This window comes from Harmonia axyridis, chromosome 5 (assembly GCF_914767665.1).
Source record: "Harmonia axyridis chromosome 5, icHarAxyr1.1, whole genome shotgun sequence".
In the NCBI taxonomy this organism is placed as follows: domain Eukaryota; kingdom Metazoa; phylum Arthropoda; class Insecta; order Coleoptera; family Coccinellidae; genus Harmonia; species Harmonia axyridis.
Window position 1 is genome coordinate 35,994,326 of NC_059505.1, and position 24,431 is coordinate 36,018,756.

General features: G+C 36.0%; 2 protein-coding genes across 3 annotated transcripts in view; one reads left to right on the top strand and one right to left on the bottom strand.

Annotated features, from left to right (window-relative positions):
* Nucleotides 1-18,088, top strand: part of LOC123680131 — a 126,928-nt gene extending 108,840 nt beyond the window's left edge. For both annotated transcript variants that reach the window (XM_045617843.1, XM_045617844.1), the window contains exons 10-12: nt 8,948-9,247; nt 12,560-12,775; nt 17,656-18,088. In XM_045617843.1, coding sequence (XP_045473799.1) covers nt 8,948-9,247; nt 12,560-12,775; nt 17,656-17,762 — 623 coding nt within the window. In that variant the 3' untranslated portion in view covers nt 17,763-18,088. The remainder of the gene's footprint in view (nt 1-8,947; nt 9,248-12,559; nt 12,776-17,655) is intronic.
* Nucleotides 651-2,886, bottom strand: LOC123680132 (tigger transposable element-derived protein 4-like). Its single transcript, XM_045617845.1, has 2 exons — nt 2,134-2,886; nt 651-2,073 (listed from the first exon to the last, which is right to left on the bottom strand). The coding sequence occupies exons 1-2, from the start codon at nt 2,526-2,528 to the stop codon at nt 852-854; spliced, it is 1,617 nt and encodes a 538-aa protein (XP_045473801.1). The 5' UTR covers nt 2,529-2,886; the 3' UTR covers nt 651-851.
* Nucleotides 18,089-24,431: the final 6,343 nt, after the last annotated feature.

Genomic DNA, 24,431 nt, shown 5'->3' on the forward strand with positions numbered 1-24,431 from the left:
AATAGTTGTAGATCGTATAGAGTATTTAGTTCCCTTTACGTTTTCTTGATTCAGACCAGTTTTGGCTGTTAGTTGGGCTGTCCAAGAGCTCATTTTATAACATCCTATGGGAATACTCTTATTGAAGTGTAGTGAAATGAAATTCATTATTTTTGCATGAAAAACAAGGTTTTGAATACCATAGTCAGAATGGTCCTATTTAGGTCATATATGCGCCGTTTTGGTCTATGACTTGCTGCCATTTTGAAGGTAATATCATTATGCTCCTCTCATCGTCTCCCCTTGTCCCTATTGGCAAAAAATTGAGACAGGTGATTTTCACAAGCCTCAGTTGAAGCGAATTTTTCACCAGTCAAATTGTTCGCTATGGTCAAGAACAGATGGTAATCACTTGGTGCCAGATCCGGAATATATGGAGGACGCATTAAAACCTCCCAATCAAGATTCCGGAGCTTCTGACAAGTCACTATCGATGTGTGTGGCCTGGCGTTGTCCTGATGGAACACATTTCCTCTCTTATTGGCCAAAGCTGGCCCCTTCTGTGCAATTGTTTCCTTCAGACGGTCCAATTGTTGACAGTACAGTTCCGAATTAAAAGTTGTGTCTTAGGGAAGCAGCTCATAGTAAAAAATTCCCTGCCAATCCCACCAAATACAGTCGAACCTCTATAACTCAAACTTGAAGGGAAAGCGAAAAAAGTTCGAGTTATGGAGAGTTCAACTTAGAGAAATATCCAACACATACTTTCCAAAAAAAATTTATTACCTCATAATAATAATATAACAAACTAAAATTCATTTCTGATAACTTGAATCATCCAAACTAGAATATGATCTTAAAACAATAACGAATTAAAAAAAATCAGTTATTAAAGTTTGCCTAAATGTTTTATTGTTTAGACGATAGGCTTCAAATTTCTTGCTTATTTCGAATATGAGAGTTAAATCGTCATCAGTTGCAGCCTCATTCATTGAAAACGCAAGCCGAATGGTTTCAATTGCTTTAGCAACTTCAGCGTCAGAAGGCTTTTGTCTTGCAGCTCCTACACTGTCATCTTCATCGTCATCTTCAGGTATGGTCTCTGAAAAATTTTCCAAGTCTTCTTGTTTATTGTTCACATATTCCAAGATCTCATCCTCTGAAGGATTTTCACTTGTTATAAGATCCACGTCCACATTTATATATTCCTCCAAAGAAACCTTATCATCAGCATTCAATACCTCCAAACATTTAAAAACAGACTCTTGGAGATCTAAAGCTACCTTTTGTTCACTGGTCATAATTTTTTTCAATTCTGATAGCGGCAGTTCGTCTTCATAGTCATAGAAGTTATGTGTCCCAAAACCAGCCTTTCTGAAGCAGTTTTGAATAGTCTCCTGGGTTAAATCTACTCTCCACACTGCCGCCGACGTATGAATGCAATCCAAGAGATCAATTTTGGGGATAGTGCCATTGGACTCAAATCCATCTAGTACTGTTTGTAAGATCCTGCGTTTATAATGAAATTTGAAACTTTTTATAATTCCCTGATCAAGAGGCTGTAATTTTGATGTCGTATTGGGTGGAAAAAAAATCAACTTTATTGCCTTCAATCGATGATCGATATTTGGATGAGCAGGGCAGTTGTCAATCAGTAATAGAACTCTACGATTTTGAAGTTGGAAATGTTTGTCTAGATTCAACAACCACTTTTCAAATATCTCACTCGTCATCCAGGCCTTTTTGTTACTGTAATAAGTAAGGGGTAAACATTTCACTCCTGCGAAACATCGTGGCTTTGCGCTTTTCCCTATTATTACAGGTTTCAATTTCTCACTGCCACTCATATTTGCTGCTAATAAAAGAGTCACCCTTTCCTTGGATAATTTGCCTCCGTAACATTTTTCATTTTTGAAAGTTAAGGTTTTATCTGGTAAGCATTTGAAGAACAACCCAGTCTCATCTGCGTTGAAAATATCGTCAGCTTCGTAAGGAGCTAAAATTGTAGGAAGAACATCTCGAATCCAGTTATCACACTCTTCTTGATTAACAGCAGCACTTTCCCCACACGCTTTTTTTTGCAATACACCATGTCTAAAACGGGAAAAATAAACATGTACTCATGTATCGAACAGAAACAATAAGAATCATTACCTTTTTTTGAATTTTTCAAGCCATCCCGAGCTAGCCTTGAAATTTTCATCTCCCAATTTTCTGGAAAAATCTAATGCCTTCTGTTGCAAAATGGGCCCTGAGATTGGCAAATTTGCTTTTCTTGAAGCTTCGAACCACTTGATCAATGCAGTGTTCACTTTCTTCTTAGGCTTATTTCGCTTCACTACACAAGGGTTATTCACTTCTGCACCAAACTTAGCTATTGTATCTTTGTTTTTTATTATAGTGCATAATGTACTTTTCGGAATATCATATTCTTGGCAAATGATTTTTCTGTTGACACGATTTTCCACTTTTTTTAAAATTTCTAACTTCTTTCCGATCGTTAAAGACTTCAGTTTACGCGGCTTCGACATCTCACCAACTCCAAACATATTTCATTCCAGAATCAGATTGGTGTTATTGTTATGATGTTTCATTCGCGGTATTTCACACTTGGTTGGGGGAATACCCTAAAATGTCGGTAACGCGAGCATCTCAGCCAGCTACGCTGACACCTTGTGGCAAGAAGCCAAAACTCCGATTTGATTGTTTTCGAATGTTCGACTTAAAGAGATCTTTACTCTGAACGGACGCATCATTGAGTTCGAGTTGAAGAGGTGTTCGAGTTATAGAAATTCGAGTTATAGAGGTCGAAATACAGGGAATTTTCGAGAATGTGAAGGGAACGCTCAGAGAGTACGAGTTGAAGAGGGGTTCGAGTTATAGAGGTTCGAGTTATAGAGGTTCGACTGTACAGCAAAACCTTTCTAGTCGTCAATCCTAGCTAGGCCATCATTTCTCCTCAAACTAAACTGAATCAACTAATTACAAAACTGCCAGGAAAGTTTTTATAGTACGAAATCTCGTTTTTCTAACGCCATCTAGTGGAACACGATAGGACTTTTATAAAGCGAGATTCAAATAAATAAAGCCATCTATTGAAAAAATAATGGATTTTTTTTAATACACCTTATATACCATGCTCTGCCTAACCTCCAAGGGGAGTTCCCAGTTATAGAGTCGATCAGATCGCATAGAACACAAAAAAAAAATTATTTTATTTTTAATCAACCATTTTAATGGAACTAATGGATTTTTTCCATCTTGTGTTATTTCCGAGAAAATGGGATTATAAATTATTCTTCCTGTTTTTTCACCATTAATAAACACTTCTTTCTTGAAGAATGAGTTTAACTTGCTGCCTTCTCGAGCCAAGCTAACTCGAAAACGAAAAATAGCTTTTTTGCAATTTACCTGGTGTGTCTTCATCTGAATTCAGAACCAAACTTTTGAAGAAAATCTAAACTCTCCTTTCTCAATCATTTGGAGCTACTTCCTCTTAGTTTACTCAGCTTCCTTTGCTGGTTTGAATTCAATATCGGTGAATTAATTAAAAGTAATACCATACTCCTTGCCATACTTTTTCACTAGTATGTACCTTTGCGCTCACATTCCAGACTGTCTTGAGTATGAAGTTCTTACCTTCCTTACCATTCTGCTTGCATATATTGAATTCCCAGTCCGTTAATGTTTTCGCCAGTACGATTATGGATGTCTCTTTGTCCAGGAAATATCCTTTGCTGTTACAAAAATTCATGAACTCTAGCCATTTATAATATTCTCTGTTGGATTTGGTATTGTTTGGTTCATTTTTAACTATATTTTCCTCGATCAATTATAGTGAGCATCCACCAAACTCGACATTTCTATCTGGCATTTTTCTGTATTTTTTGTTGTGTCCTTGGCAATGGAATGTTTTCGCGATGCAATTTTCACTCTGCAGTGCAATTACCACCGTAATTTTCGATAATTACATGAGAAATCAAGTATGACGAAAATATTTTTCTTCATTCTCCTCCAGCCTCATCTGAATCAACTCTCTGCACTCCCAAAGGAACCTCTCCATAAAACAAAATATCAGCCCTTCTTTTTTGCGTCAGAATTCAACCTCCCTCATCCTTCTATGGCGCGTCAATCCCTTCCTTCAATCCTCACCAGAGGAGACCGTGCTGAGAAAAACGCCAACGCGAAAAAGAACCAGGCCAGGGCAACTCTTTAAATATTCCTGGAACTGGAAGGCATAAATTCGAGTACTTCGTATCTCCTGGAGCGTCCGCTGAATCATTAATCGAATCCCGGGGATTGGAACAGTGGTGGCTCCTGCAGGCACTCACCCTATAAATTCCAGCTCGCATAGTTACTAATTAGAAAGAAATTCAGTCAGTAGGAAAAAATGTATCAGAAATTAATCACTTATGAAGCCAGCTTTGGTGTTGTTGAGTTGGCACAACTGGTCGAATTTAGAACTTCATCTGTCATTCAGTTGGTTTACAACTCAACTTACAAAACGAGTGGGAATATCTGAACGCAGTATCAAACTGGACCTTCTATATGCCTGTTTTCATCTCTATTTCTGAGCTGATTTGACAAATGTCTGGCACTATTATACTATGCTTTTTTGACGCTTGTTCCTAGGCTTATTACATGACAGAGCTGAAAACTTTGTAGTTATTTTTGGGCTGATCTTTTGTTCATAAGTAATTGAGAGATTAATATCCCATTTTCTGTGTTATACAAACAACTAGACATGAATTGAAATTACAAAAAAAGGTGTTATACCTACATATTATAGACAGTGTCCTTCCTAATTTAAATGATGCCTCGCCAAATAGATGAAGAATGATGTTCGTCGACCTGCATTTTGATATTTCATCGGTGGAATTTCATGTTCAACCTAAGAGTCAAAAAGGCATCATTCAATACTAGTTAAATAAGCTCCTGACCTGGCACACAGATGGCCCTCTTAGCGTCATCACACTTTTTTCTCGTTAGTATCAAGCTTCAAGAGATGAGTGCTAAATTCCGGAACATAGAGTCAAGTATTGATCGGATATTGAAGGTTGAATGACGCCACATCTATTGTTGTTCGGAAAATGGATAATAACTTTTCAATACCTCTTATGTAGAAAGATTCATCTTCGATTTCGAAACAGGCTTCAACATTGACAATCACTTTTTCATTAGAGTCAAATTTCTCTTTCTGGAGCACCATTTAACACTTGTAATCGATGTATCAGAGACTGAATAACAATTATTGAGCCATTGATTGTATTGATAAAACACTGTTTTTGATGGGAAGAAATACTGTGGAAGCAATTCAATCAAGGGCTCGCTCAATAGTATTAAGATCTCTTCTCCACCGAAAGCAACGGTTAAAATATGGTATGTTGACTTCAAAAGTGGTCGAAGAACATGGGATCGATTAAGTGCAGAAATCAAGAAAAAAACTTTCGTTTTAACCAAGACAATGGTCCTTTTCAAAAATCGATGGAATTTTCTGGAGGTTTTGATTTTCTACATTAATATGAAGAAATCTGCTGCTGAGGCTCATCGAATGCTCTCAAATACCTATGGTGAGGCCGCTTTTAGTGAAAGAACGGGTCGAGAGTGGTTTCAACGCTTCAACAAAGGTGATTTTGACCAGCATGACTGTGGAAGAGAGAAGGTTTTCGAAGATGCAGAATTGGAGGCATTATTTGATCAAGACTCGTGTCAAACGCAACAAGAATTGGCAGGATCATTGGGAGTGACGCAACAAGCCATTTCAAAACGCCTGAAAGTCATGGGAATGACTCAAAAACTCAGAAGGAAATTGGGTGCCGTACGAGTTGAAGCCGAGAGATGTTGAACGGCGTTTGTTTGCTTGTGAAGCTGCTTGCTAGGCTAAGACGGAAGGGATTTCTGCATCGCATTGCGACTGGAGACGAAAAATGAATTCATTACGATAATCCCAAGCGCAGAAAATCATGGAGATATCCCGGCCATGCTTCCACGTCGACGGCCGAACCGAATATTCACGGGTCCAAGGTCATGCTCAGTATTTGGTTGGACCAGCTCGGCTTAGTGTATTATGAGTTATTGAAACCGACTGCAATTAATGCTCGGCTCAAAAGCATTAATTGCGTTCGATAACGATCGCATGTGATTGTTTCAGTCGGTTTCATAATACACTACGCCGAGCTGTTCCAACCAAATACTGAGCATGAACTTGGACCCGCAATACAACGAGATACATGATAAAGTGATTTTATAGCATGACAATGCTCGACCCCATATTGCGAAAGAGGTCAAGAATGTTGAAACGTTGAAATGGGAATCGCTTCAAAAGATGACCAGTTGTTTCAACGCGGGATTCGTACAGTGCTCGAAAGATGGGCGAAAGTAGTGGCCAGCGATGGACAATACTTCAAATCATAAATGTATAACCAGTTTTTTACAATAAAGCCTCAAATTTCGGAAAAAAACACGGCGGAAGCAAAGTTGTACATCAGTCAGTCGATAGATGGCACCTCAACCTACGCCACACCAAAACTATCCTACCTAAAATTTTCCGAGTTTCATCGCTTTACCAACCCTTCCCTTGAACTCCAGACACTTTTCCACGCCACCTGGATAACCCGACCGGCGGCAAAAAATCTCCGCCTCTCCCAATCGAACCGGCAACTCCGATACATTCGGCGGGTTCAACGAGATTAATCAGTTACAAATTTTCCGGTTTGTTCAACCGGTACAGAGCAGGAGAGATTAAGCAGTAATCACTCAGACCACCAACATCCAAACAACACGGCTCGTTATCTCCTGATAAATTCAGAGTTAAATCCCCACGTGCAGGCAATAATCGGCCTGATCCGTGGGCCGAAGAGTCTATTAATGTCTATTAGTGCCGAAGAAGTGGTAGAGCAGCAGTTCGGGCATAGATCATGCCGTCCGAGTAAGACGTAGGACAGATGCGTGTCATTAGGGGCGGTTTCGGGCGGGTCGATCCCTGGATGTCAGTGGCGGGGAGTATGAGGGTGTGATTAGTAGGATGTTTCAAGTTTTTCCTTTTTAAAAATATATAAAATCTTGAATAATAATAAAATTCATATGAAACTATAAAAATTATCAAAAGTTACAGTTTCACAAGGCAAATCAAACTAGTTCCTCTCTATAGTGATCTGTGAACTTCCTATAATTAAAATATTCGGTGGCCACCAAGCTCTCCGGATTTAATACCGTTAGATTTCCTCAACATTTCAAAATTTCCGGATTGATGAATGTTGCTCTTTAAATGTGACCAAAGGAAAAAATCTAACAAAGTTAAATCCGAAAACTTTGTTGGCCACCGAATATTTTAATTATCTGAAGTTCCTAGATTATTGAAGATAGGCACTAGGTTGATTTGCCTTGTAAAACTGAATCGTTTGATGATTTTTATAGTTTGATAAGAAATTTATATATCTTGTTATATAGTTTTGAAGAGGAAAAAATAGAAACTGTTATGGTTCACATTTGAAAGTTTGTATTATAACTTCAAAACTGATGGCAATGAAAAATGAATGTTCACACCATTGGATTATACTGACAAAAGTACCTGTAGTATGTTTTGTTTCATCTTAATAGCACCAATAATAAAGAAGTTAGGAGAACTTTTCATTTCACGCCATTTTCCAATTTCCCTTTATAACTTGAAAACAGTTGGATTTATGAGGTTGCGGTTTTCACCAAATAAATTCTCCCAAAAATGTGCCATTGGTTTTTTCTAACTTGAGGGTATTCTAAGATCCCCTCACTAGACAACGAATTTGAGACAACGGATACAGGGTGTCCCTAATTCGGAGTTCACTAAAAGCTTCTCGAGAACAATGAGGCTTAGAGGAAGAACCTTCAAGGATCACGATTTATGCTTTAAAAATGTTAAGTTAAAAAAAGCATATCATAAACATTTTGATTTGATCTTGAGTAACAGGGCGTTTGTAAAAAATTATAATGTTTCAAATATTTCGATATATCTTGGTTTCTGTTCTAGATATTCGAAAAATTCTGAAACGCCTTTCTCAGTAATTTTTATGGTTTATATGATTCTCATAATCGTCGGCTCTGCTCAAAAAGCGTCAAAACACTCCCCCTCAAAAAAACACCACCTGCTCCGATAATAATACAGAACTTAAATTCTAGTAAATGTAGAATAGTGTGAACACTGAAGAACAATGCGCAAGTAATATATCTGATTTTCACATCCACATTATTACCTATCACACCACAAGATACAAAGGGCGGTAGGGCATGCAAAGTTTCTGTATTGCTTCGAAAATTAATTGGGATTACAAACATGTGTTCCACTGAAAACAGTTGGCATTTGGCAGAAACTTGTTTCGAATGCAAAATCGTAGAAATTTTCCATATAAAGAATGTGTAAACATCGGCATCCAAATAATTCCAGAGCGAAGGTAGTGTAATTTTTCGTATTTGTGAAATAAATAATGATTTTATGCCTCTTTCAATGAGAGTTATATAGGGAATTCTGTTTAGTGAGTTGGTTTGGAGATTTTTATTGCGGAGAATGTTGACAAACGCAGCAGAGAGAAACAACTTTATGCTGATTTTGAGAATCAAGGTTGAAATATGAAAAGGTAGCCAGCAAACTGGGCCGAATTGCCACCTCTCAAATAGTGGTGCTTGAAACAGTCTCTTAACTGTTCCAAACCTAAGGCCGGTCCTGCTCATAACAGATCATATACATTAATTGTCATCTTAGAGATATAGAGTAGCGTCGGTGTTTCTTAAATGGGACAAACTATATTTTTCAACGCCGTTTTTTAGTTATAAATTTGTGGAAAAGTATTTTGTTATCGGTTTTTCAAGATTGTCATCCGTTTGAAAGATATAGAGCTTTTCAACTTAATATTTTTCATTTCGAGATTTTATTCATTTTTTGGCCACTGTTTAATTTGTAATCTAGTCATTAGTTTTAATCCTAACATTCTTTCAGCGACAACCCCCGAAAGAAGGACTTGCCCCTTCATGGGTAAATTCGAGGTGGACAGCCTCATGAGGATAGGGAGGTTCCTCCACAGCAAACCCTATCAGCAGATAGACTCGAGATTCTTCGACAACTACTTCCTCAAGAAGAAACAACAGAATGTCGTGAACTTTCAACACCGACGATCCAAGCGATTGGACCAAGAGCTGGACTGTGATAGTGATGGTTTTACAAATCTGATTATAGGATGTAGTTCTGTAGATACAATGGAGTTCAAGACAGACTGTTCTTCGGCTGTTTCAACGACAAGTGAGTTTTAATTTTTTCATTTGTAGTTGGATCTTACACAAGGATTGTAGTTTTGGTTGAAGCGTTTTTTTTTTTGTTGAATTATTCATACATTGTGACAGTCATGCTGCAATCAAAGCATTGAGCTCATACACACATCGTAAAAAGTCTGGTCCCTCTAGGTTTCATAAGAAATGAACAATCTATATTCTGAAAATTTTCCTCTATTACAACTGCAATATATTTGATAGAAAATCTCTGTTTGTTACTCTTTGCTTTATGCAGGATGCGACAAAATAGGAACAATGAGAAAAAAATTTAATTTATTTTCGATTGATTATAGTTATTCCACAACTGCATCCAAATTCAATAGCCCGTATTACCACCTCTTCTTTCAATCATCTGCCCAATACGCCTAGGCATCCCACGAATCAAGTTATCAATGAAATTTTCAGGCATGCATATCGTTCCATTCTTCCTGAAGGGTTAAACTCCTGAGAAGTTGAAGGTGGGTTTTGGCGATTGGATATTGCTCTCCGTAAGTAATCCCATTCGTGCTCAATTGGATTCATGTCTGGTGATTTTGCTGGCCAGTTCACTCTCTGGATATTGTTCTCTTAAAGAATGTTTTGAACCCTTAGCGTGCTGTGTGGCGTGTTATCGTCCTGATAAATGAAGTTATCCCCAAATTCATTGCGCAGATGAACAATGATAGGTTCAATGATGTTTTCTACGTAAATGGCACCAGTCATTGTTCATTCAACGTTAATAAGAGAGATTCGGCGAGCGAACTGTATACCCACCAGTACATACATTATAATTATTATTGATCTGCCTTGAAAGGGCACAACTTCCTGGGCGAAATTGAGTCGCTCTAGTCTGCCTGGATCTCTCCAAACCCTTTCTCGTAGACTATCACCAGTGCTGCCAACCCACTGAGCTCAAATAAAGGTAGATAGAGGTTCGAAATTTAGGTAGATGTTGCCAAATTTGGGTAGATTATTTTGAAAGAACTGAGAACTGAGAATTATACTTTATTAATGATAAATATTGATGAATTAATAAAAAAATATAAGAATTTACATAATAAAAAAAATTTGAAAAACAAAGAAATATATTTATGTAATAATTCAAAATTAAAATTTAAATATATATAATATAATGATAATTTTTCCCAATCACTCTTATAGGTCTGGTAATACTTTCTTTTCTTCGGTAATGGACCACGACTTGTTCCATCGCCTCCACTATCACTGGCACTCATATTTTCGATAAATTCAGCAAAAAACTGACCTATACAAAACGACACCTTTTCTGTTTCGTCAAAATCGCAATATCCCGATTCAGCAATTCTACTAAAACAGCCTGCTTTAAAGGAAGTTGTTCTCTTTACTATTTGAACACGAAAGAATAAATAGTCTTTCAAATATTTCATTTCAACAGATGTGGATAATTTGCAAGAAAACGCTTGTTGTCCAAAAACTTTTATTATTTTAACACCCAAAAGGGTCTTTTATTGCTTCCCGACAGCAGCCTTCGATGCATTCAGAGGGTCTCATCTCATTCCTTTCGACGATCTTATTTAATTCTGTTTTTTTTAAGCATAAGGATCGATTCAATTAATCTGCGAGCAATACGAACCTATCTATTTTTCCTACGTACATGTAACCATATTTACTATCGCTATTTTTCTATCAAGCAAGTGCGTATTGAGGCGCAGCCATCGTTATTTATTAGTTTATTACACATTTCGCCCATTTCGGTCCTTTCTTTGCATCTCTGTATGTTTCTGAAACTCCGCCGCTGATCTCCGGAGATCTTCATATCCAATGGCGTGCGTAAAAATTAAGATGTGAAAGCGTTAATGAGGAATAAATTTTTTTCATAGTCACGTTACTGGTAAAACGGTTTGTCGTTGATCTAAAACCGTAAAGTTCGCGCGGAGCTGAATTAAGGTAGATCGAGCTCAAAAAAGGTAGATAGGTAGATTAGTTCGAATTTAGGTAGGTCTACCTAAATTTAGGTAGGGTTGGCAGCACTGACTATCACTAAACTAAACCAAATCGTGACTCGTCCGAAAAAAGTACGTTGTGCCATTGTGGTAAAAGCCAGTCTTGGTGGTGTTTTGCCCATCACCGAAGGGTAGCTTTATGTCCAGGTGATAGCCGAGGTACTCTTAAAGGTCTTCTTGCCCCTAAATTTGAACAATGCTACCATCTCCTTATGATACTGTTTGAGACTACCCGTCTATAGGTCCTCAAAAAATCACTTTGAAGGGCTGTTACAGATACTGTAGATTCCTTCGAGCAAAATTTGCGATATAATGGTCTTCCCTTGCAGATCTTACTCTGGGCCTTACTATGCGCCTCACTGAAGTCCGTGGAATATTCAAACGTTGTGTAAATCTGGTGGTTCGACAAAGCTTCTTGATGTAGGGCTACTATTCTTGCCCGGTCAAACTGAGAAATTAGATGTCCTGGCATTTTCCACGGAATAATTTCAATTTTACAACTCTCCTTATTACCTGAGAACTGATAAACTTCGAATACACCTAAATTATATTCATTTTAGTGATAAGATAGTGAAGATACCACACAAAAAAATTATCATGTTATATTCAACAAGTTGAGAGTAGATAGGAGATTGGCTAGACTTTTGAGGATGTGTGTATATCATCGAATCTAAGATGGTATTTGAGTGCCGAAGGAAACTCAACGAAATATGCTAGAATAACTAGGTTTGATTAGTCTGGGTTTCCGATCACTCGGGAATTAAAGGAAATGAAGAGGTCAACACATTTGCCAGAAAAGAAGCACAAATTCCCATCATTTGGCCCAGAGCCTTTGTGTGGAATAGGTTAATGAACCTATAAGAAAGAGTTTCAGGAGAAAGAAAAAACTAAAAGAGGAACACTCTAGCGGAACCTTTCTGGGTTGGAACTATCCAAAAAGTTTTTTCGAAACTTTGTTACTGCCAGATCTGAGAAGTATCTGGATCCTAGTAATAATATGCTACAACTTCCTACTAGATTCCTTACAGTTTCTATCCGCCTGAGGAAGCACCTCATAAGAATGAGTTTAGAAGAAACTGATTACTTGATGGAAAGCCTGACCATCGCCAGTCAACGCAAAAAATGTCTTGGATAAGAGCTTTAAGGAAGTGGGGAAGTACCTCCTTGAAGTCATCCCAGATACTAGAGTTCATTAGAACTCTGGAACTGGAGGGCTAGCTGTAAACTACGACGACTAATCTAGAATCTACAATCTTTGTTTAGTTTTCTTTGTATCTTCCTCATTCAACCTTAGTTACTAACTATATTAATATTTTTTTCAGCGTATGCCTGTCACGGAAGATGGGAAGAAAATGGCACTAACTACCTAATAGTTTCTCCAATAAACACAAAGTTGTCCCATCTGACACGTCGATACTGCTTTGTATACAGAGAGATCGCTCCTGGTACAATATACTTCTCCACTTCTTCTTCCAACTGCGATCGAAATATCAGGCCTGGTTTGAGTGGGGAATTGATCTTCAATATCACCAGTATTGGTAAGTTCTTTTCACAACCCTCAGTTAAATCTTATTCAAGAGGGAACACCACCACGTGGTTCCTTAGTTCAATATGAAATTAGAGATATTTCTTCTTACAAATCACCGATTTTTATGCGGTTTTCATATAATTTATTTGAACAATAATCTACATGGGAGAAAGTAAATATGTTTAATTTCCGAATGAAATGAAAATTGGTAACTTTTCGCTTTTCGCGCAAAAATTGATAATATGTATAGTATATCCAAAGTCACTTGAACTAGTCCATAAAAGCGCTTGGCCAGATATCACTTTGAAGTGGATACTGCGATCCGCTAAATACCGGTGTTAATTTTGAAGTATTTTTAGGCAATAAATTCACTGGCCCTAAAAGAATTTCTGGAAACTTAGACAACCCTCATATAATCGAAATATTCTGGCTTCCTTCGAGTAAATTTGGATATACTATACCTTGTACAAAGCATTGATATATTTTCAAATTATTCGTAAAAAAAACACAATCAAAAATCATCACAGAAAAGGTAAAATTATTATTTCGTGAAAGACGTCGTACAGTGCTGCCCTCTACTAATTTGCATCGAAAAGATAAAGAAGTTGAAGTGAATGTACAACTACGTACCAAGTTTGGTCGTTGTAGGAGAGGCAAAGGAAGTACTAAAGTTTGACTGATACGCAATATACCACGTGGTGGTAATCCCTCTTAAGTTTGTACCTCACTTATCCTCCCAGTAATGTTTTACCCTTATTTTTATGGTATTTGAATCGGGTACGTTGGCAACCAAACATACTTCGACATGTTCAACGAACGAGAGATTTCAAAGTAAGAAGAATCAATTACAAAAAAAATATACTTATATTCCTGGATTCTTACATCATTATATAGGGACCAGGAAAATTTGAGGCCTTCTAGCTGAACTTATTATTAACTTGAGTTCCACTAGGTCCATCTTGATCAATAAAAGGAAACCAGATGTAGCAATCTTATTGTTCGTTTATTTAGCATCATGTCCTATTTTTGAGAGAAGGCTTTTCCTTCCTAATATAGTGCTGATTTCCAGTTGCGCTGTTTAATGGAAACCAGAATATTTACTATATGGATCTTGCTGCCGAAGACCTGCTGAGTGTTTTAAAAGAATTCTAGCTCATCTATCTTTCATACTACATGCTACGTTTTTACGCATCTTAGTTGCATTCTTCATTTCTGATTGCACAATCCACATATAATTAATACAAACGAACTGTACAGTTGCGCTGCAACATACTTAAAGAATGTGTTTTTCACCACGAAAATGGCCAAATATGTCCGACCATCATCGAAAGAAGCATCTGCAATGTCGGTTAAGTTGAATGACCCAAATTTTTTGTCTTTACTCGGTCAATTCATCAATAACCGGATCGTTACTTCTTCAACAGTTTGTTTCGATTCGGTTAGGGTTTGGCACAATCGATATACGAGGTGCGACCGAAAATGAAGTTTTTGAAAAAATGTTGAGGAGGTGTCTGAAGATGAACTAAGATCGAATTTGTGGAATCAAAATGTGGAATTTTGGTCCCTAATGTAAACATTCAAAATTTGTTGATGGAATAGCACGAACTATAAGGTGTAACAGGCCAATTAAAAAGTCCTCGGTCTACTATAGTCCTACACATTTTTTTGGCAAAATTCGATTTTATTATTCAACATAGTTGCCTTCGAGGGCGATACAGCGATTATAGCGATCTTCCAACTTTTTGATACCAATTTTATAGTACGATTTATCTTTCGCTTCCGAATAGGTCTCAGTTTCGGCGATTACTTCTTCATTGGCGCTAAATTTATTTTCAGCGAGCATTTTTTCGCGGTCTGAGAACAGGAAAAAGTCGCTGGGGGCCAGATCTGGAGAATACGGTGGATGCAGAAGCAATTCGAAGCCTAATTCATTCAATTTTGCCATTGTTTTCATTCAGCACCTTTTTTTCTTCAAATGGGGCTGTTTTTCAACGATTTCATCCTTCGAACGAACAATAACGCTATATTAATAATCGCTGTTGATGGTCAGGCCTTTTTGGAGGTGATCAATGAATATTATACCTTGCGCATCCCAGAATACTGATGTCATAACCTAACCAACTGACTGTTGTGTTTTTCCTTGCTTTGGATTCGGTCATCGTGTACAATCCACTCAGCTGACTGTCGATTGGACTCCGGAGTGAAATGATGTAGCCATGTTTCATAGATTGTCACATATCGACGCAAAAATTCAGGTTTATTGCACTTAGACAGCTTCAAAAGATCGATTGTCAGCTCGCGCGGCACCAATTTTGCACACAGCTTCCTCATATACAAAGATTCGAGAATGATATGATTATCCGTTCAGATGATATCTTAACAATGTCTGCTATCTCGATCATCTTCACTTTAAGGTCATTCAAAATTATTTTGTGAACTTTTTTATTTTTTCGTCGGTGACAGCTTCTTCTGGGCGTCCACTGCGTTCGCCGTCTTCGGTGCTCATTTCACCACGTTTAAACTTAGCATACCAATCAATGATGGTCGATTTTCCTGGTGCAGACACCGGAAACTCTTCATCAAGCCAAAATTTTGCTTCAACTGTTTTTTCTCTTCAAAAAGCAATTTTTCATTAGCACACGAAATTCTTTTTTCCATCTATTTTCAAATAACAAGAGTAGCTACACTCACAACGCAATATTTTACAAACTAATGGTCGGACTGCTGTCAAATTTTGATACGTATTGATTGAAGGTTGGTACTAACAAAAAATCATATGGATTTAATACTAGTACCGTCAATTGTGCATCAGACCGGGGACTTTTCAATTGACCTAATACAACTTTGCTTCCGCCGTTTTGCAATAGATTGCTGCAGCGGTATGAGGTAGTCGAAATAAATAGATCGTAGATGTCATACAATAAATTTAGTATTTGTAAACATAACGCCATCGAAATATTAGTCGAATTGTGTCTGCAATCTGCATCATAAAGTTATTCTCGATTGAACATGTCAGCTTACGAGCCAAATTCTCGTCATTTGCGGGAGGTTTGAATTTTCTGCCTTGATATGAAAAATTCTGCGGCTGAGGCTCATCGAATGCTCTCAAAAACTAATGGTGAGGCCGCTATTAGTGAAAGAAGGTGGCGAGAGTGGTTTCAACGCCTCAAGAACGGTGATTTTGACGTCGGAGACCAGGTGGAAGAAAGAAGGTTTTTTAAGATGCAGAATTGGAGGCATTACTTGATCAAGATTCTTGTCAAACGCAACATGAATTGCCCAAATTTTCAATAAAATCTTACCTTCCGTTCTCCGTAAAAGTTTATGGTACTATCGATCTTGACCCACCCTATATGAGTCGTATATACAATTTTTTTCTATCGATAATCTTATGGTTTCAATAAATTACCGGTAAATGCATAGTAGTGCTGTTGATGATCAGGCCTTTGTGGAGGTGATCAATGAATATTATACCTTGCGCATCCCAGAATACTGATGTCATAACCTTACCAACTGACTTGTGTTTTTCCTTGCTTTGGATTCGGTCATCGTCAGTCCACTCAGCTGACTATCGATTGGACTTCGGAGTGAAATGATGGAGCTATGTTTCATAGATTGTCACATATCGACGCAAAAATTCAGGTTTATTGCACTTAAACAGCTTCAAACGATCGATTGTGAAGCTGTGTGCAAAATTGGTGCCGCGCGCTCGCGCGGCACCAATTTTGCACACAACTTCCTCATATACAAGGATTCGAGAGAGATATGATTATCCGTTCAGATGATATCTTAACAATGTCTGCTATCTCGATCTTCTTCACTTTACGGTCATTCAAAATTATTTTGTGAACTTTTTTTGATTTTTTCGGTGACAGCTTCTTTTGGGCGTCCACTGCGTTCGCCGTCTTTGGTGCTGATTTTACCACGTTTAAACTTAGCATACCAATCAATGATGGTCGATTTTCCTGGTGCAGACACCGGAAACTCTTCAATCATCAAGCCAAGATTTTGCTTCAACTGTTTATTCCCTTCAAAAAGCAATTTTTTATTAGCACACGAAATTCTTTTTTGCCATCTATTTTCATATAACAAGAGTAGCTGCATCCAACATTTGTGGCCGTATATCGGCAATAACACGGCGAATGTTGTCTTCCAAATGGTCAAGGGTTTGTGGCTTATCCGCTTAGACCAATGACTTTACATAGCCCCACATAAAGTAGTCTAGCGGTGTTAAATCACAAGATCTTGGAGGCCAATTCACAGGTCCAAAACGTGAAATTAGACGGTCACCAAACGTGTCTTTCAATAAATCGATTGTGGCACGAGCTGTGTGACATGTTGCGCCGTCTTGTTGGAACCACAGCTCCTGGACATCATGGTTGTTCAATTCAGGAATGAAAAAGTTAGTAATCATGGCTCTATACCGATCACCATTGACTGTAACGTTCTGGCCATCATCGTTTTTGAAGAAGTACGGACCAATGATTCCACCAGCCCATAAAGCGCACCAAACAGTCAGTTTTTCTGGATGTAACGGTGTTACATCTTGAGGATTAGCTTCACTCCAAATGCGGCAGTTTCGTTTGTTGACGTATCCATTCAACCAGAAGTGCGCTTCATCGCTAAACAAAATAAAATGGACGTAGTGCGCGATACGTATTCCGCACAGAACCATTATTTTCGAAATGAAATTGCACTATTTGCAAGCGTTGTTCAGGCGTGAGTCTATTCATGATGAATTGCCAAACCAAACTGAGAATAAATCACTTGACCGCTGTTGAATCGGTCGCCATCTTGAACAGTAATGCCAACTTAAAGTCATATACCTCGAAAAAAACACCCGTTACAATTTTTTTCTATCGATAATCTTATGATTTCAATCAATTACAGGTAAATGCATAGTGGTGAGTGGAGCTACTAGAGTGAACGCTGAACCTCATAATTTAGGACTCATCTACACAATTTCAATAGCCATCCTGATCTACGTTCAAAGATGATCATTAGCCCTATCCAGAAATTAGGATACATTTAATTAAATGAGACTGTATGGCCCCAAGGGCTTATTTTGTTATCAAGAGAAGATGTGTATTTAGTCTTATTATTGTTCATGAAGATTTCACTATTAATAGTTGATGAAATACAAAGATCTATAAAAGAGTTATTAACATTTGATTTATTTGGGTGTGAAGAAAAAATAATTATTGATATCATTATTTGATTTGTCCTTTTATATTAGCAACTCTTGAATGAAAATCATAATAGGAAAAATGGGAGATGAAATCTTTTGAATCGTTTACAAAACTTGAAAATAGATGTTGTCCTACCGAGTAAAAATAAATATTAAAGAAGAATGTGGGTGTAATGTTCCAAATCTGACAGGAGTAATGTATAAGCAATAATAGGGGTCCAATAATACAGTTCATCTGATTATTAAAAAAAAAACATTATACTTACCTAGAAATATTAACTGGTTGTTTCTATACGCTTGAAATCTTCATGAACGCTCAATACTGCAAGGAGAGAGTTGTAAATTTCATAATTTTAAGGATGTACTGTGATTACTGCTAGCAGTATGGAATATAAGAACTATTTTAACTCAAACGAGTATAGGAGCTCTCGTAAGTACTTTGTGAAGATATTTATATTTCTCTTATAGTATGGATCTTTTGCAGCTTTTAGTATAGATTTGTAGATATGAATCCGTTGGGAAATCGGCACTTGGGAAATTGTGCTCAAAATGTTTTCAATGGAAAATACTAACCTTGGCTCAAGAAGGACAATATCATGCTTAGTTAGAAAAACATGAAGGGGGAGTTTTTTTCTTTAGAACATTTATCACTCTTCTATTATTTAAACGACTAAAAAAAAGCTCTTCGATAGGACCTACAAGACCTACAATTCCCTGATTTGGAACATGCTCTAGGATGCTGAAGCTGTCTCGGCGACCTGTCGATCAGAAAGATAGAGTAATAAACATAGATAGAGGGAGTATACTCAATTATTAAATGTCCCCAACATGGTTAGATTACGTTGTCGGATTGTGATATATTATCAAATCCACAATTTTACTATATCGCTATGAATGTATATTGTATTGAATGAAATATATTTATTTTAGTGAATATTTGGAATCTGATATTTTTCCTAATTGTCGAATTTATAATAAGCAGTATATTTATTATTTTCTGTATCTACCTGCTGTAATCCAAGGTTTTACAGCTTTTGCTCTTCTAGTGTCATCGATTGTTTCACGTCGTTTGGCGCGCTTTGTTTTCTAAATTTCTGATATATTTGGTTAATTATTTCAATATAATTTGAGTTAATATGAAACGTTGATTTACTATGGGACATAAGAAGTGCGTTTTTTATGGAGAAACCCGCAAATTTAGTGAAATATCGCATCACTGATATATTTTCATTTCCGCGCGCTTCATGTCAAATTTGATAGTTCATGTTGGGGACAAAATTTGCGCACTGAAAACGACATATGCTCCTTCTATCTATGTTTATCACTCTGAGATCAGAACTGTCGATTTACAGATCTTTTTTTCTACTCACACTGCGGCATTCGTCAGGTCTAAATCTTCAGTCGAATCGACAGTTCTGGCTTTCAGGAAATTCTGAATTTTGAGATTCTGAATGATTGAGGTTGATTGAATTCATTGAAAAATTAATCTCGTTTAAGCAACCATTTTGTAACCCACAAACGTTTGTTCTTTTATTATTGTTCAATGACAGAATCATTGGAGCAGCTTTCTTTCCATTTACTGACATTATTTGTGTATTTGAAGAGCTGAACTGAACGTAAAACTCAAAATGTTAGGTGTTCGATCGTCAGATCTCTATCTTCAGGTACAGTCGTTCGATTTGATCCTATTGTGGATAGCACATTTTATATTTTTATTATCATGTCGTGGGTACATTTAAATAGACATCTTTAGAAGATTAGAAGACTAATTTTTTCGACATAAAGGGTGTATCAATAGAATAGAAATGATACAATTTGAAATGGTTACATTGACAACTTTGATTATTATTTTTTGACATTTCTTATGTCATTTGTGTTCAGTATGTTAGGTTAGGTTAGGTTTTGCCATTGATTCATAGATACACACTTCAATAGTTCAGTATAATTCAGTTATTGTTGAATTGGTTTATCAAAATCAGTGATCATTTGTGAATACTAAGAGAAATTCAACAAAAACTCATAGACATTATTCATTTGATCGACACTATGCGTCGACAAATTTGAAAGTGAGTCAGTATTCACAAATGTGGAGTGGTTTTGGCAAAATAATTCAACAATTCCTAAACGTTGTTGAAGCTTGTATCTTTCCATAATTAATTAAACTACTGAGCAGAACTGACATGAAGAATATAAGAAATATTACAGTGTTGCCATGATGACCATTTCAAATCGTATACTCTCTATTGGAAAACCATATATCAAGGAATTCAATGAAAAAATTACTCCAATGTTGATAAATTCATCGAGACAAGGATAAAGTTTTTTTTTAATTTTAATAATCAAAAACATAATTTCAGAGAGAAATGAAAAAGATGTTTTTTCCTCCTGCTTAGTTCCAAAAAAACTCACCTTCAACATATCATGAATTCGACCAGCGTTTAGGTAAAATCGAAAATTTTAACATTTTATCTAGTTTTTTTCAATTTCGCCTCATATTTCAATGATTCACATATCATATACATACGTTTAGATTTCTCAAGTGTCGATTTTCGTGTAAAACAAGTAAACATCTGTGATTGATTTTCTTTAACTGCATTTTACTGTTCAAGAACCTAAAGAATGCTACAATAGATGTAAGATACGTATTTTTGCACATACACCGACAAGCTTATTCGAAAATGATCAAATGGTGATATTTTTCGTAACTGGAAGCAATATTTCGAATATTTTTCTGTTATGTAAGTATATTCGAATCAGAGTGAGTATGTAAGTAGCTAAAGATATGAGTTTCTACGATAATTTCCAAAGCAATAATATTAAATAGTAGTTATAGTGGTCGTTATTGATCAACCTGTTATCAATTCAAATAAAAATAATAATTTTAAAGAGTATATAAAGCAGCTTACCTCATTTTATGGTGGTAGGATCATGAAATGGAGCAATTTCACTGCTGTGTGCACGGAAAATTGTTGTTATTATTATTCTATCACGTTCGGGCCATTCATTTGTACAATTACATGGCACAGGTTTTTTAGAGAGTAAGTATTATTTCCTAAATAATTTCAGTAGGTAATCATTATAATTTCGACGAAATATTATTTTGATCGAATTCTTCAAATTTTGATTATTTTTTTTTAATTACTCGTCATATCAACCTCTTTCAAATCGAATATAAGAAGAAATAACGATAAATTTCAATTTCTACGGAAAAAGGAATCAAAAAATTCATTCGTTATTACTTGTCATGATTTTACCAACTGAAATATCATTGTGAATGAATGATTTTAGGTATATCAATTAAAATTTTATATATCAAAACGAAAAAAGAATTATTTTTCAATTAGAGAGTTTTATTCGCTTTTCTAATAAAGTTTTATTGGAATCCATTGTGATTTTCACTAATTTCACAATTCAGTTATTGCTCAAATAAAATCCTATCTCTATGAATATCATTCAATTAAACCTTTTCATCGAATACACTGTATAGATTATATGATGAAACATAATAATAACAATTAAATTAATCATGTCCTATTTCCCTATACATGACGTAAAATCTCTTTATTGAAAAACTGCTGAAAATGTAATTTCAATTCGAAAATATTTGCGAAATGCAATCATATTAACTGTATATTATGTAAATTTCATTTGCCTAGAGTAATGTTTAATTATGTATTGAAATATAGTTCAAAGTGAAATGAAACTAACCTCTTTAGAAAAAAACGTAGATTTAGGTAGACTGTTCAAGAAAGGCAGAACAAGAGGACCTGTAGTAATTCATTTGGGCTCTAAGTGAAAACACTTTTACATATTTCGTTGGTATTTTTCTTCAAATTTAACTCTGGAGAAGATGAAAAGATTTTTAGCATCAATAAATTTTCTCGATTTCAAATAAAAAATGTCGAACATGCTCAATGTGCTAAATGTTTTTTGCCTATGGCAATGTCGAAAGTTGTTATTGTTCCACTTTCTCATAGTTTTTATGGATGGAATCTTCATGGCCTAGTTTAAAAACGATCACAACTGCAGACGACTGCAATTTATGCAGTCACCTATGAAAAATGTTACCTCTTAAATGATCTTCTATTATTTGTCAAATTGAAAGTGGAATGATTTCAGTAAATAATCAAAAGTTAATCACTTCCTATGTCAAATAAATTACTATAGGATCATGAGAATGGTGCCTTGGATGTTCTTGTTGTAAGGTGACACAATGTTAAATAAATGACTCAAAACAATTGTTGTAACAACATGTACATTAACTGAATAATAAAAAACTTATTATAAATTTGTCCTCATCTGTGTGACCTTGCCTAATCACGTATTTTCCGAGGTGGTTATATGAACTCCTTCTGTTTTTTAGGAACCTATTTCAAGTGAGAAAAACCAACACACAAATATGATAAGTTTCAAGTATTTGATGTAAGTGGAAAACCCGCGTAATTTGAAATCCGTCATTTGTTTCGGAAGTTCAATGGGATTGAACAATTCATAATTACAGTCTATTCTCTGGAAATGAGGAAACACCAAAAAATTAATACTATAATTAATGTTATTTCCTCTGTGAGTTCGTCATCTTTATCTCTTGAATAGAATCTTTATCTCTTCGGAAAAGAAAACTTTTGAATTTTTGGCAAGAGTTCATTGCTCTGCGATTTTATGAGAGATATATACAGGGTGATTCACCGGAATGACCTATTAGACGTTTATCTAAAATTAAACATAATTTTGAGCTGAGATTTTGCATATTGGGGTTTGAGAGAATAATCTTTCTCCCTAAAATATTTTCAGATCTCTACAATTTCCGGTTGTACCGGAAACAGACTACTACTTCCTTATTTCAAATGGTACACTCAGTATATTATTGCATCATTAGATAGCTTTTTTTTTCGAAAAAATTGTTTTCTTTTTCGATTTTGCAAATACGCGTTTGCGGTTTGGACCAAAAATGTACAGGGTGTTTGTAAGAAGAACATGAACTTAGACAACTCAAATTCATCAAACCTCAAGATTTTCAAATTAGAACCTATATTTTTATTATTTCAGTCGACAAAAATAGTGGGGGTTACTCGAGCAAATCCTATATCTAAAATGAATACTTTAAGAGTTTATTTTTGCCATCAATACCACCTTGAGGCCGTTCAGAGAAGGTTTTTGAAATTCTTAGTTTGGAGGGAGGATAGGGTTTATCCACCAAGAGGATTCGACCATGGTGCATTGTTACGTCGATTCAATGTGGTTTCGCTGCGGGATAGGGAGGAATTTTGTGTCTCAGATTCCTATACAAACTACTGCACAACAGTATAGATTGCCCACCTCTTCTGGCTGCTTTGGGATTCCGCGTTCCAAGACTTGCGTCCCGTGCGGTGGAGTTATTCCACTTGGAGACACCCAGGACCAATTCTTTGATACAGTCCCCCATTTGGTTCATGGAGTCTACTTTCAACTCAGTTGCGAGAGAGTGTGACATTCACTTTGATTCGTTGGCGTGTATTGTCGATAAATATGTAACGGGGTTAGATTGAATGTATATGATTGTATTTTTTTTATATTTTTGGTATACGGTTATCTTCTTGCTCTTGAGATATTATATTGGTTATCAGTGTTGATTTTTGATGTGTTATGTATTGAAGCTAATTTAGATTATTGTGAATCGATATTGTCGGTTCATTTCTGTATTTTTTTTTTTGTTTTTTTTCATCTCATTTTGCACTGTAGCTTGGTTTTTTTTTTATTACTTGGTTAATTATTTTCTGTAATTGGGTGTTTACCTGTTGAAAATAAAGATCTTATTATTATTATTATTATTAAGAGTTATCGAGGAAGAAGTTTAAATGAGGGTAAACCGCAATTCCTAACTGTGGAGTAGTCTGTGACTTCCGGAAAACACAGAAAGAAACTAAAATTCGATGTTTGAATAAATTCCATCGAATGATACAAAAAACCGCTCCATGGATTGAATTGAAATTCTCTCAGTGGGCAGAAATGAGGGAGGCCTATATCCAGCAGTGGATGCAAAGGGCTGATTGATGATGATGATGGTACACGTTGCTTGAAAAATTTTTTCATCATGAGATCTTAAAACTATAAACTTCAAGCTTCAAAAAACTTTTTTTAAAATTGGCATACGACCATTGTTATCGAAAATACAGCTATTTGAAAAACCGCTGAAAATTTCGAATTTTATTTTGATCCTTTAATTTATTCCCCTAGTGTATTTCAAAAATTCTGAGATCTATAATTGGTACATGAATGAATGATTTGAAGCTCCTGTGCAATTTTTTCAAGTGGTATTTCGCAGAAATGTTTAAGAAGCCAAAAACGAATAAAAATTGCTACGCTTTTCTCAGAAACTAAGGGCCATTTGCATTAAAAGTACTACAAAAAAGTTAAAATAGTTTGTATTAAAAGCGGAAATAATAGATCAAATAATCATTTTTAAGGCGATTTTGTTAATTTCCAGTAATAATACTTTGGA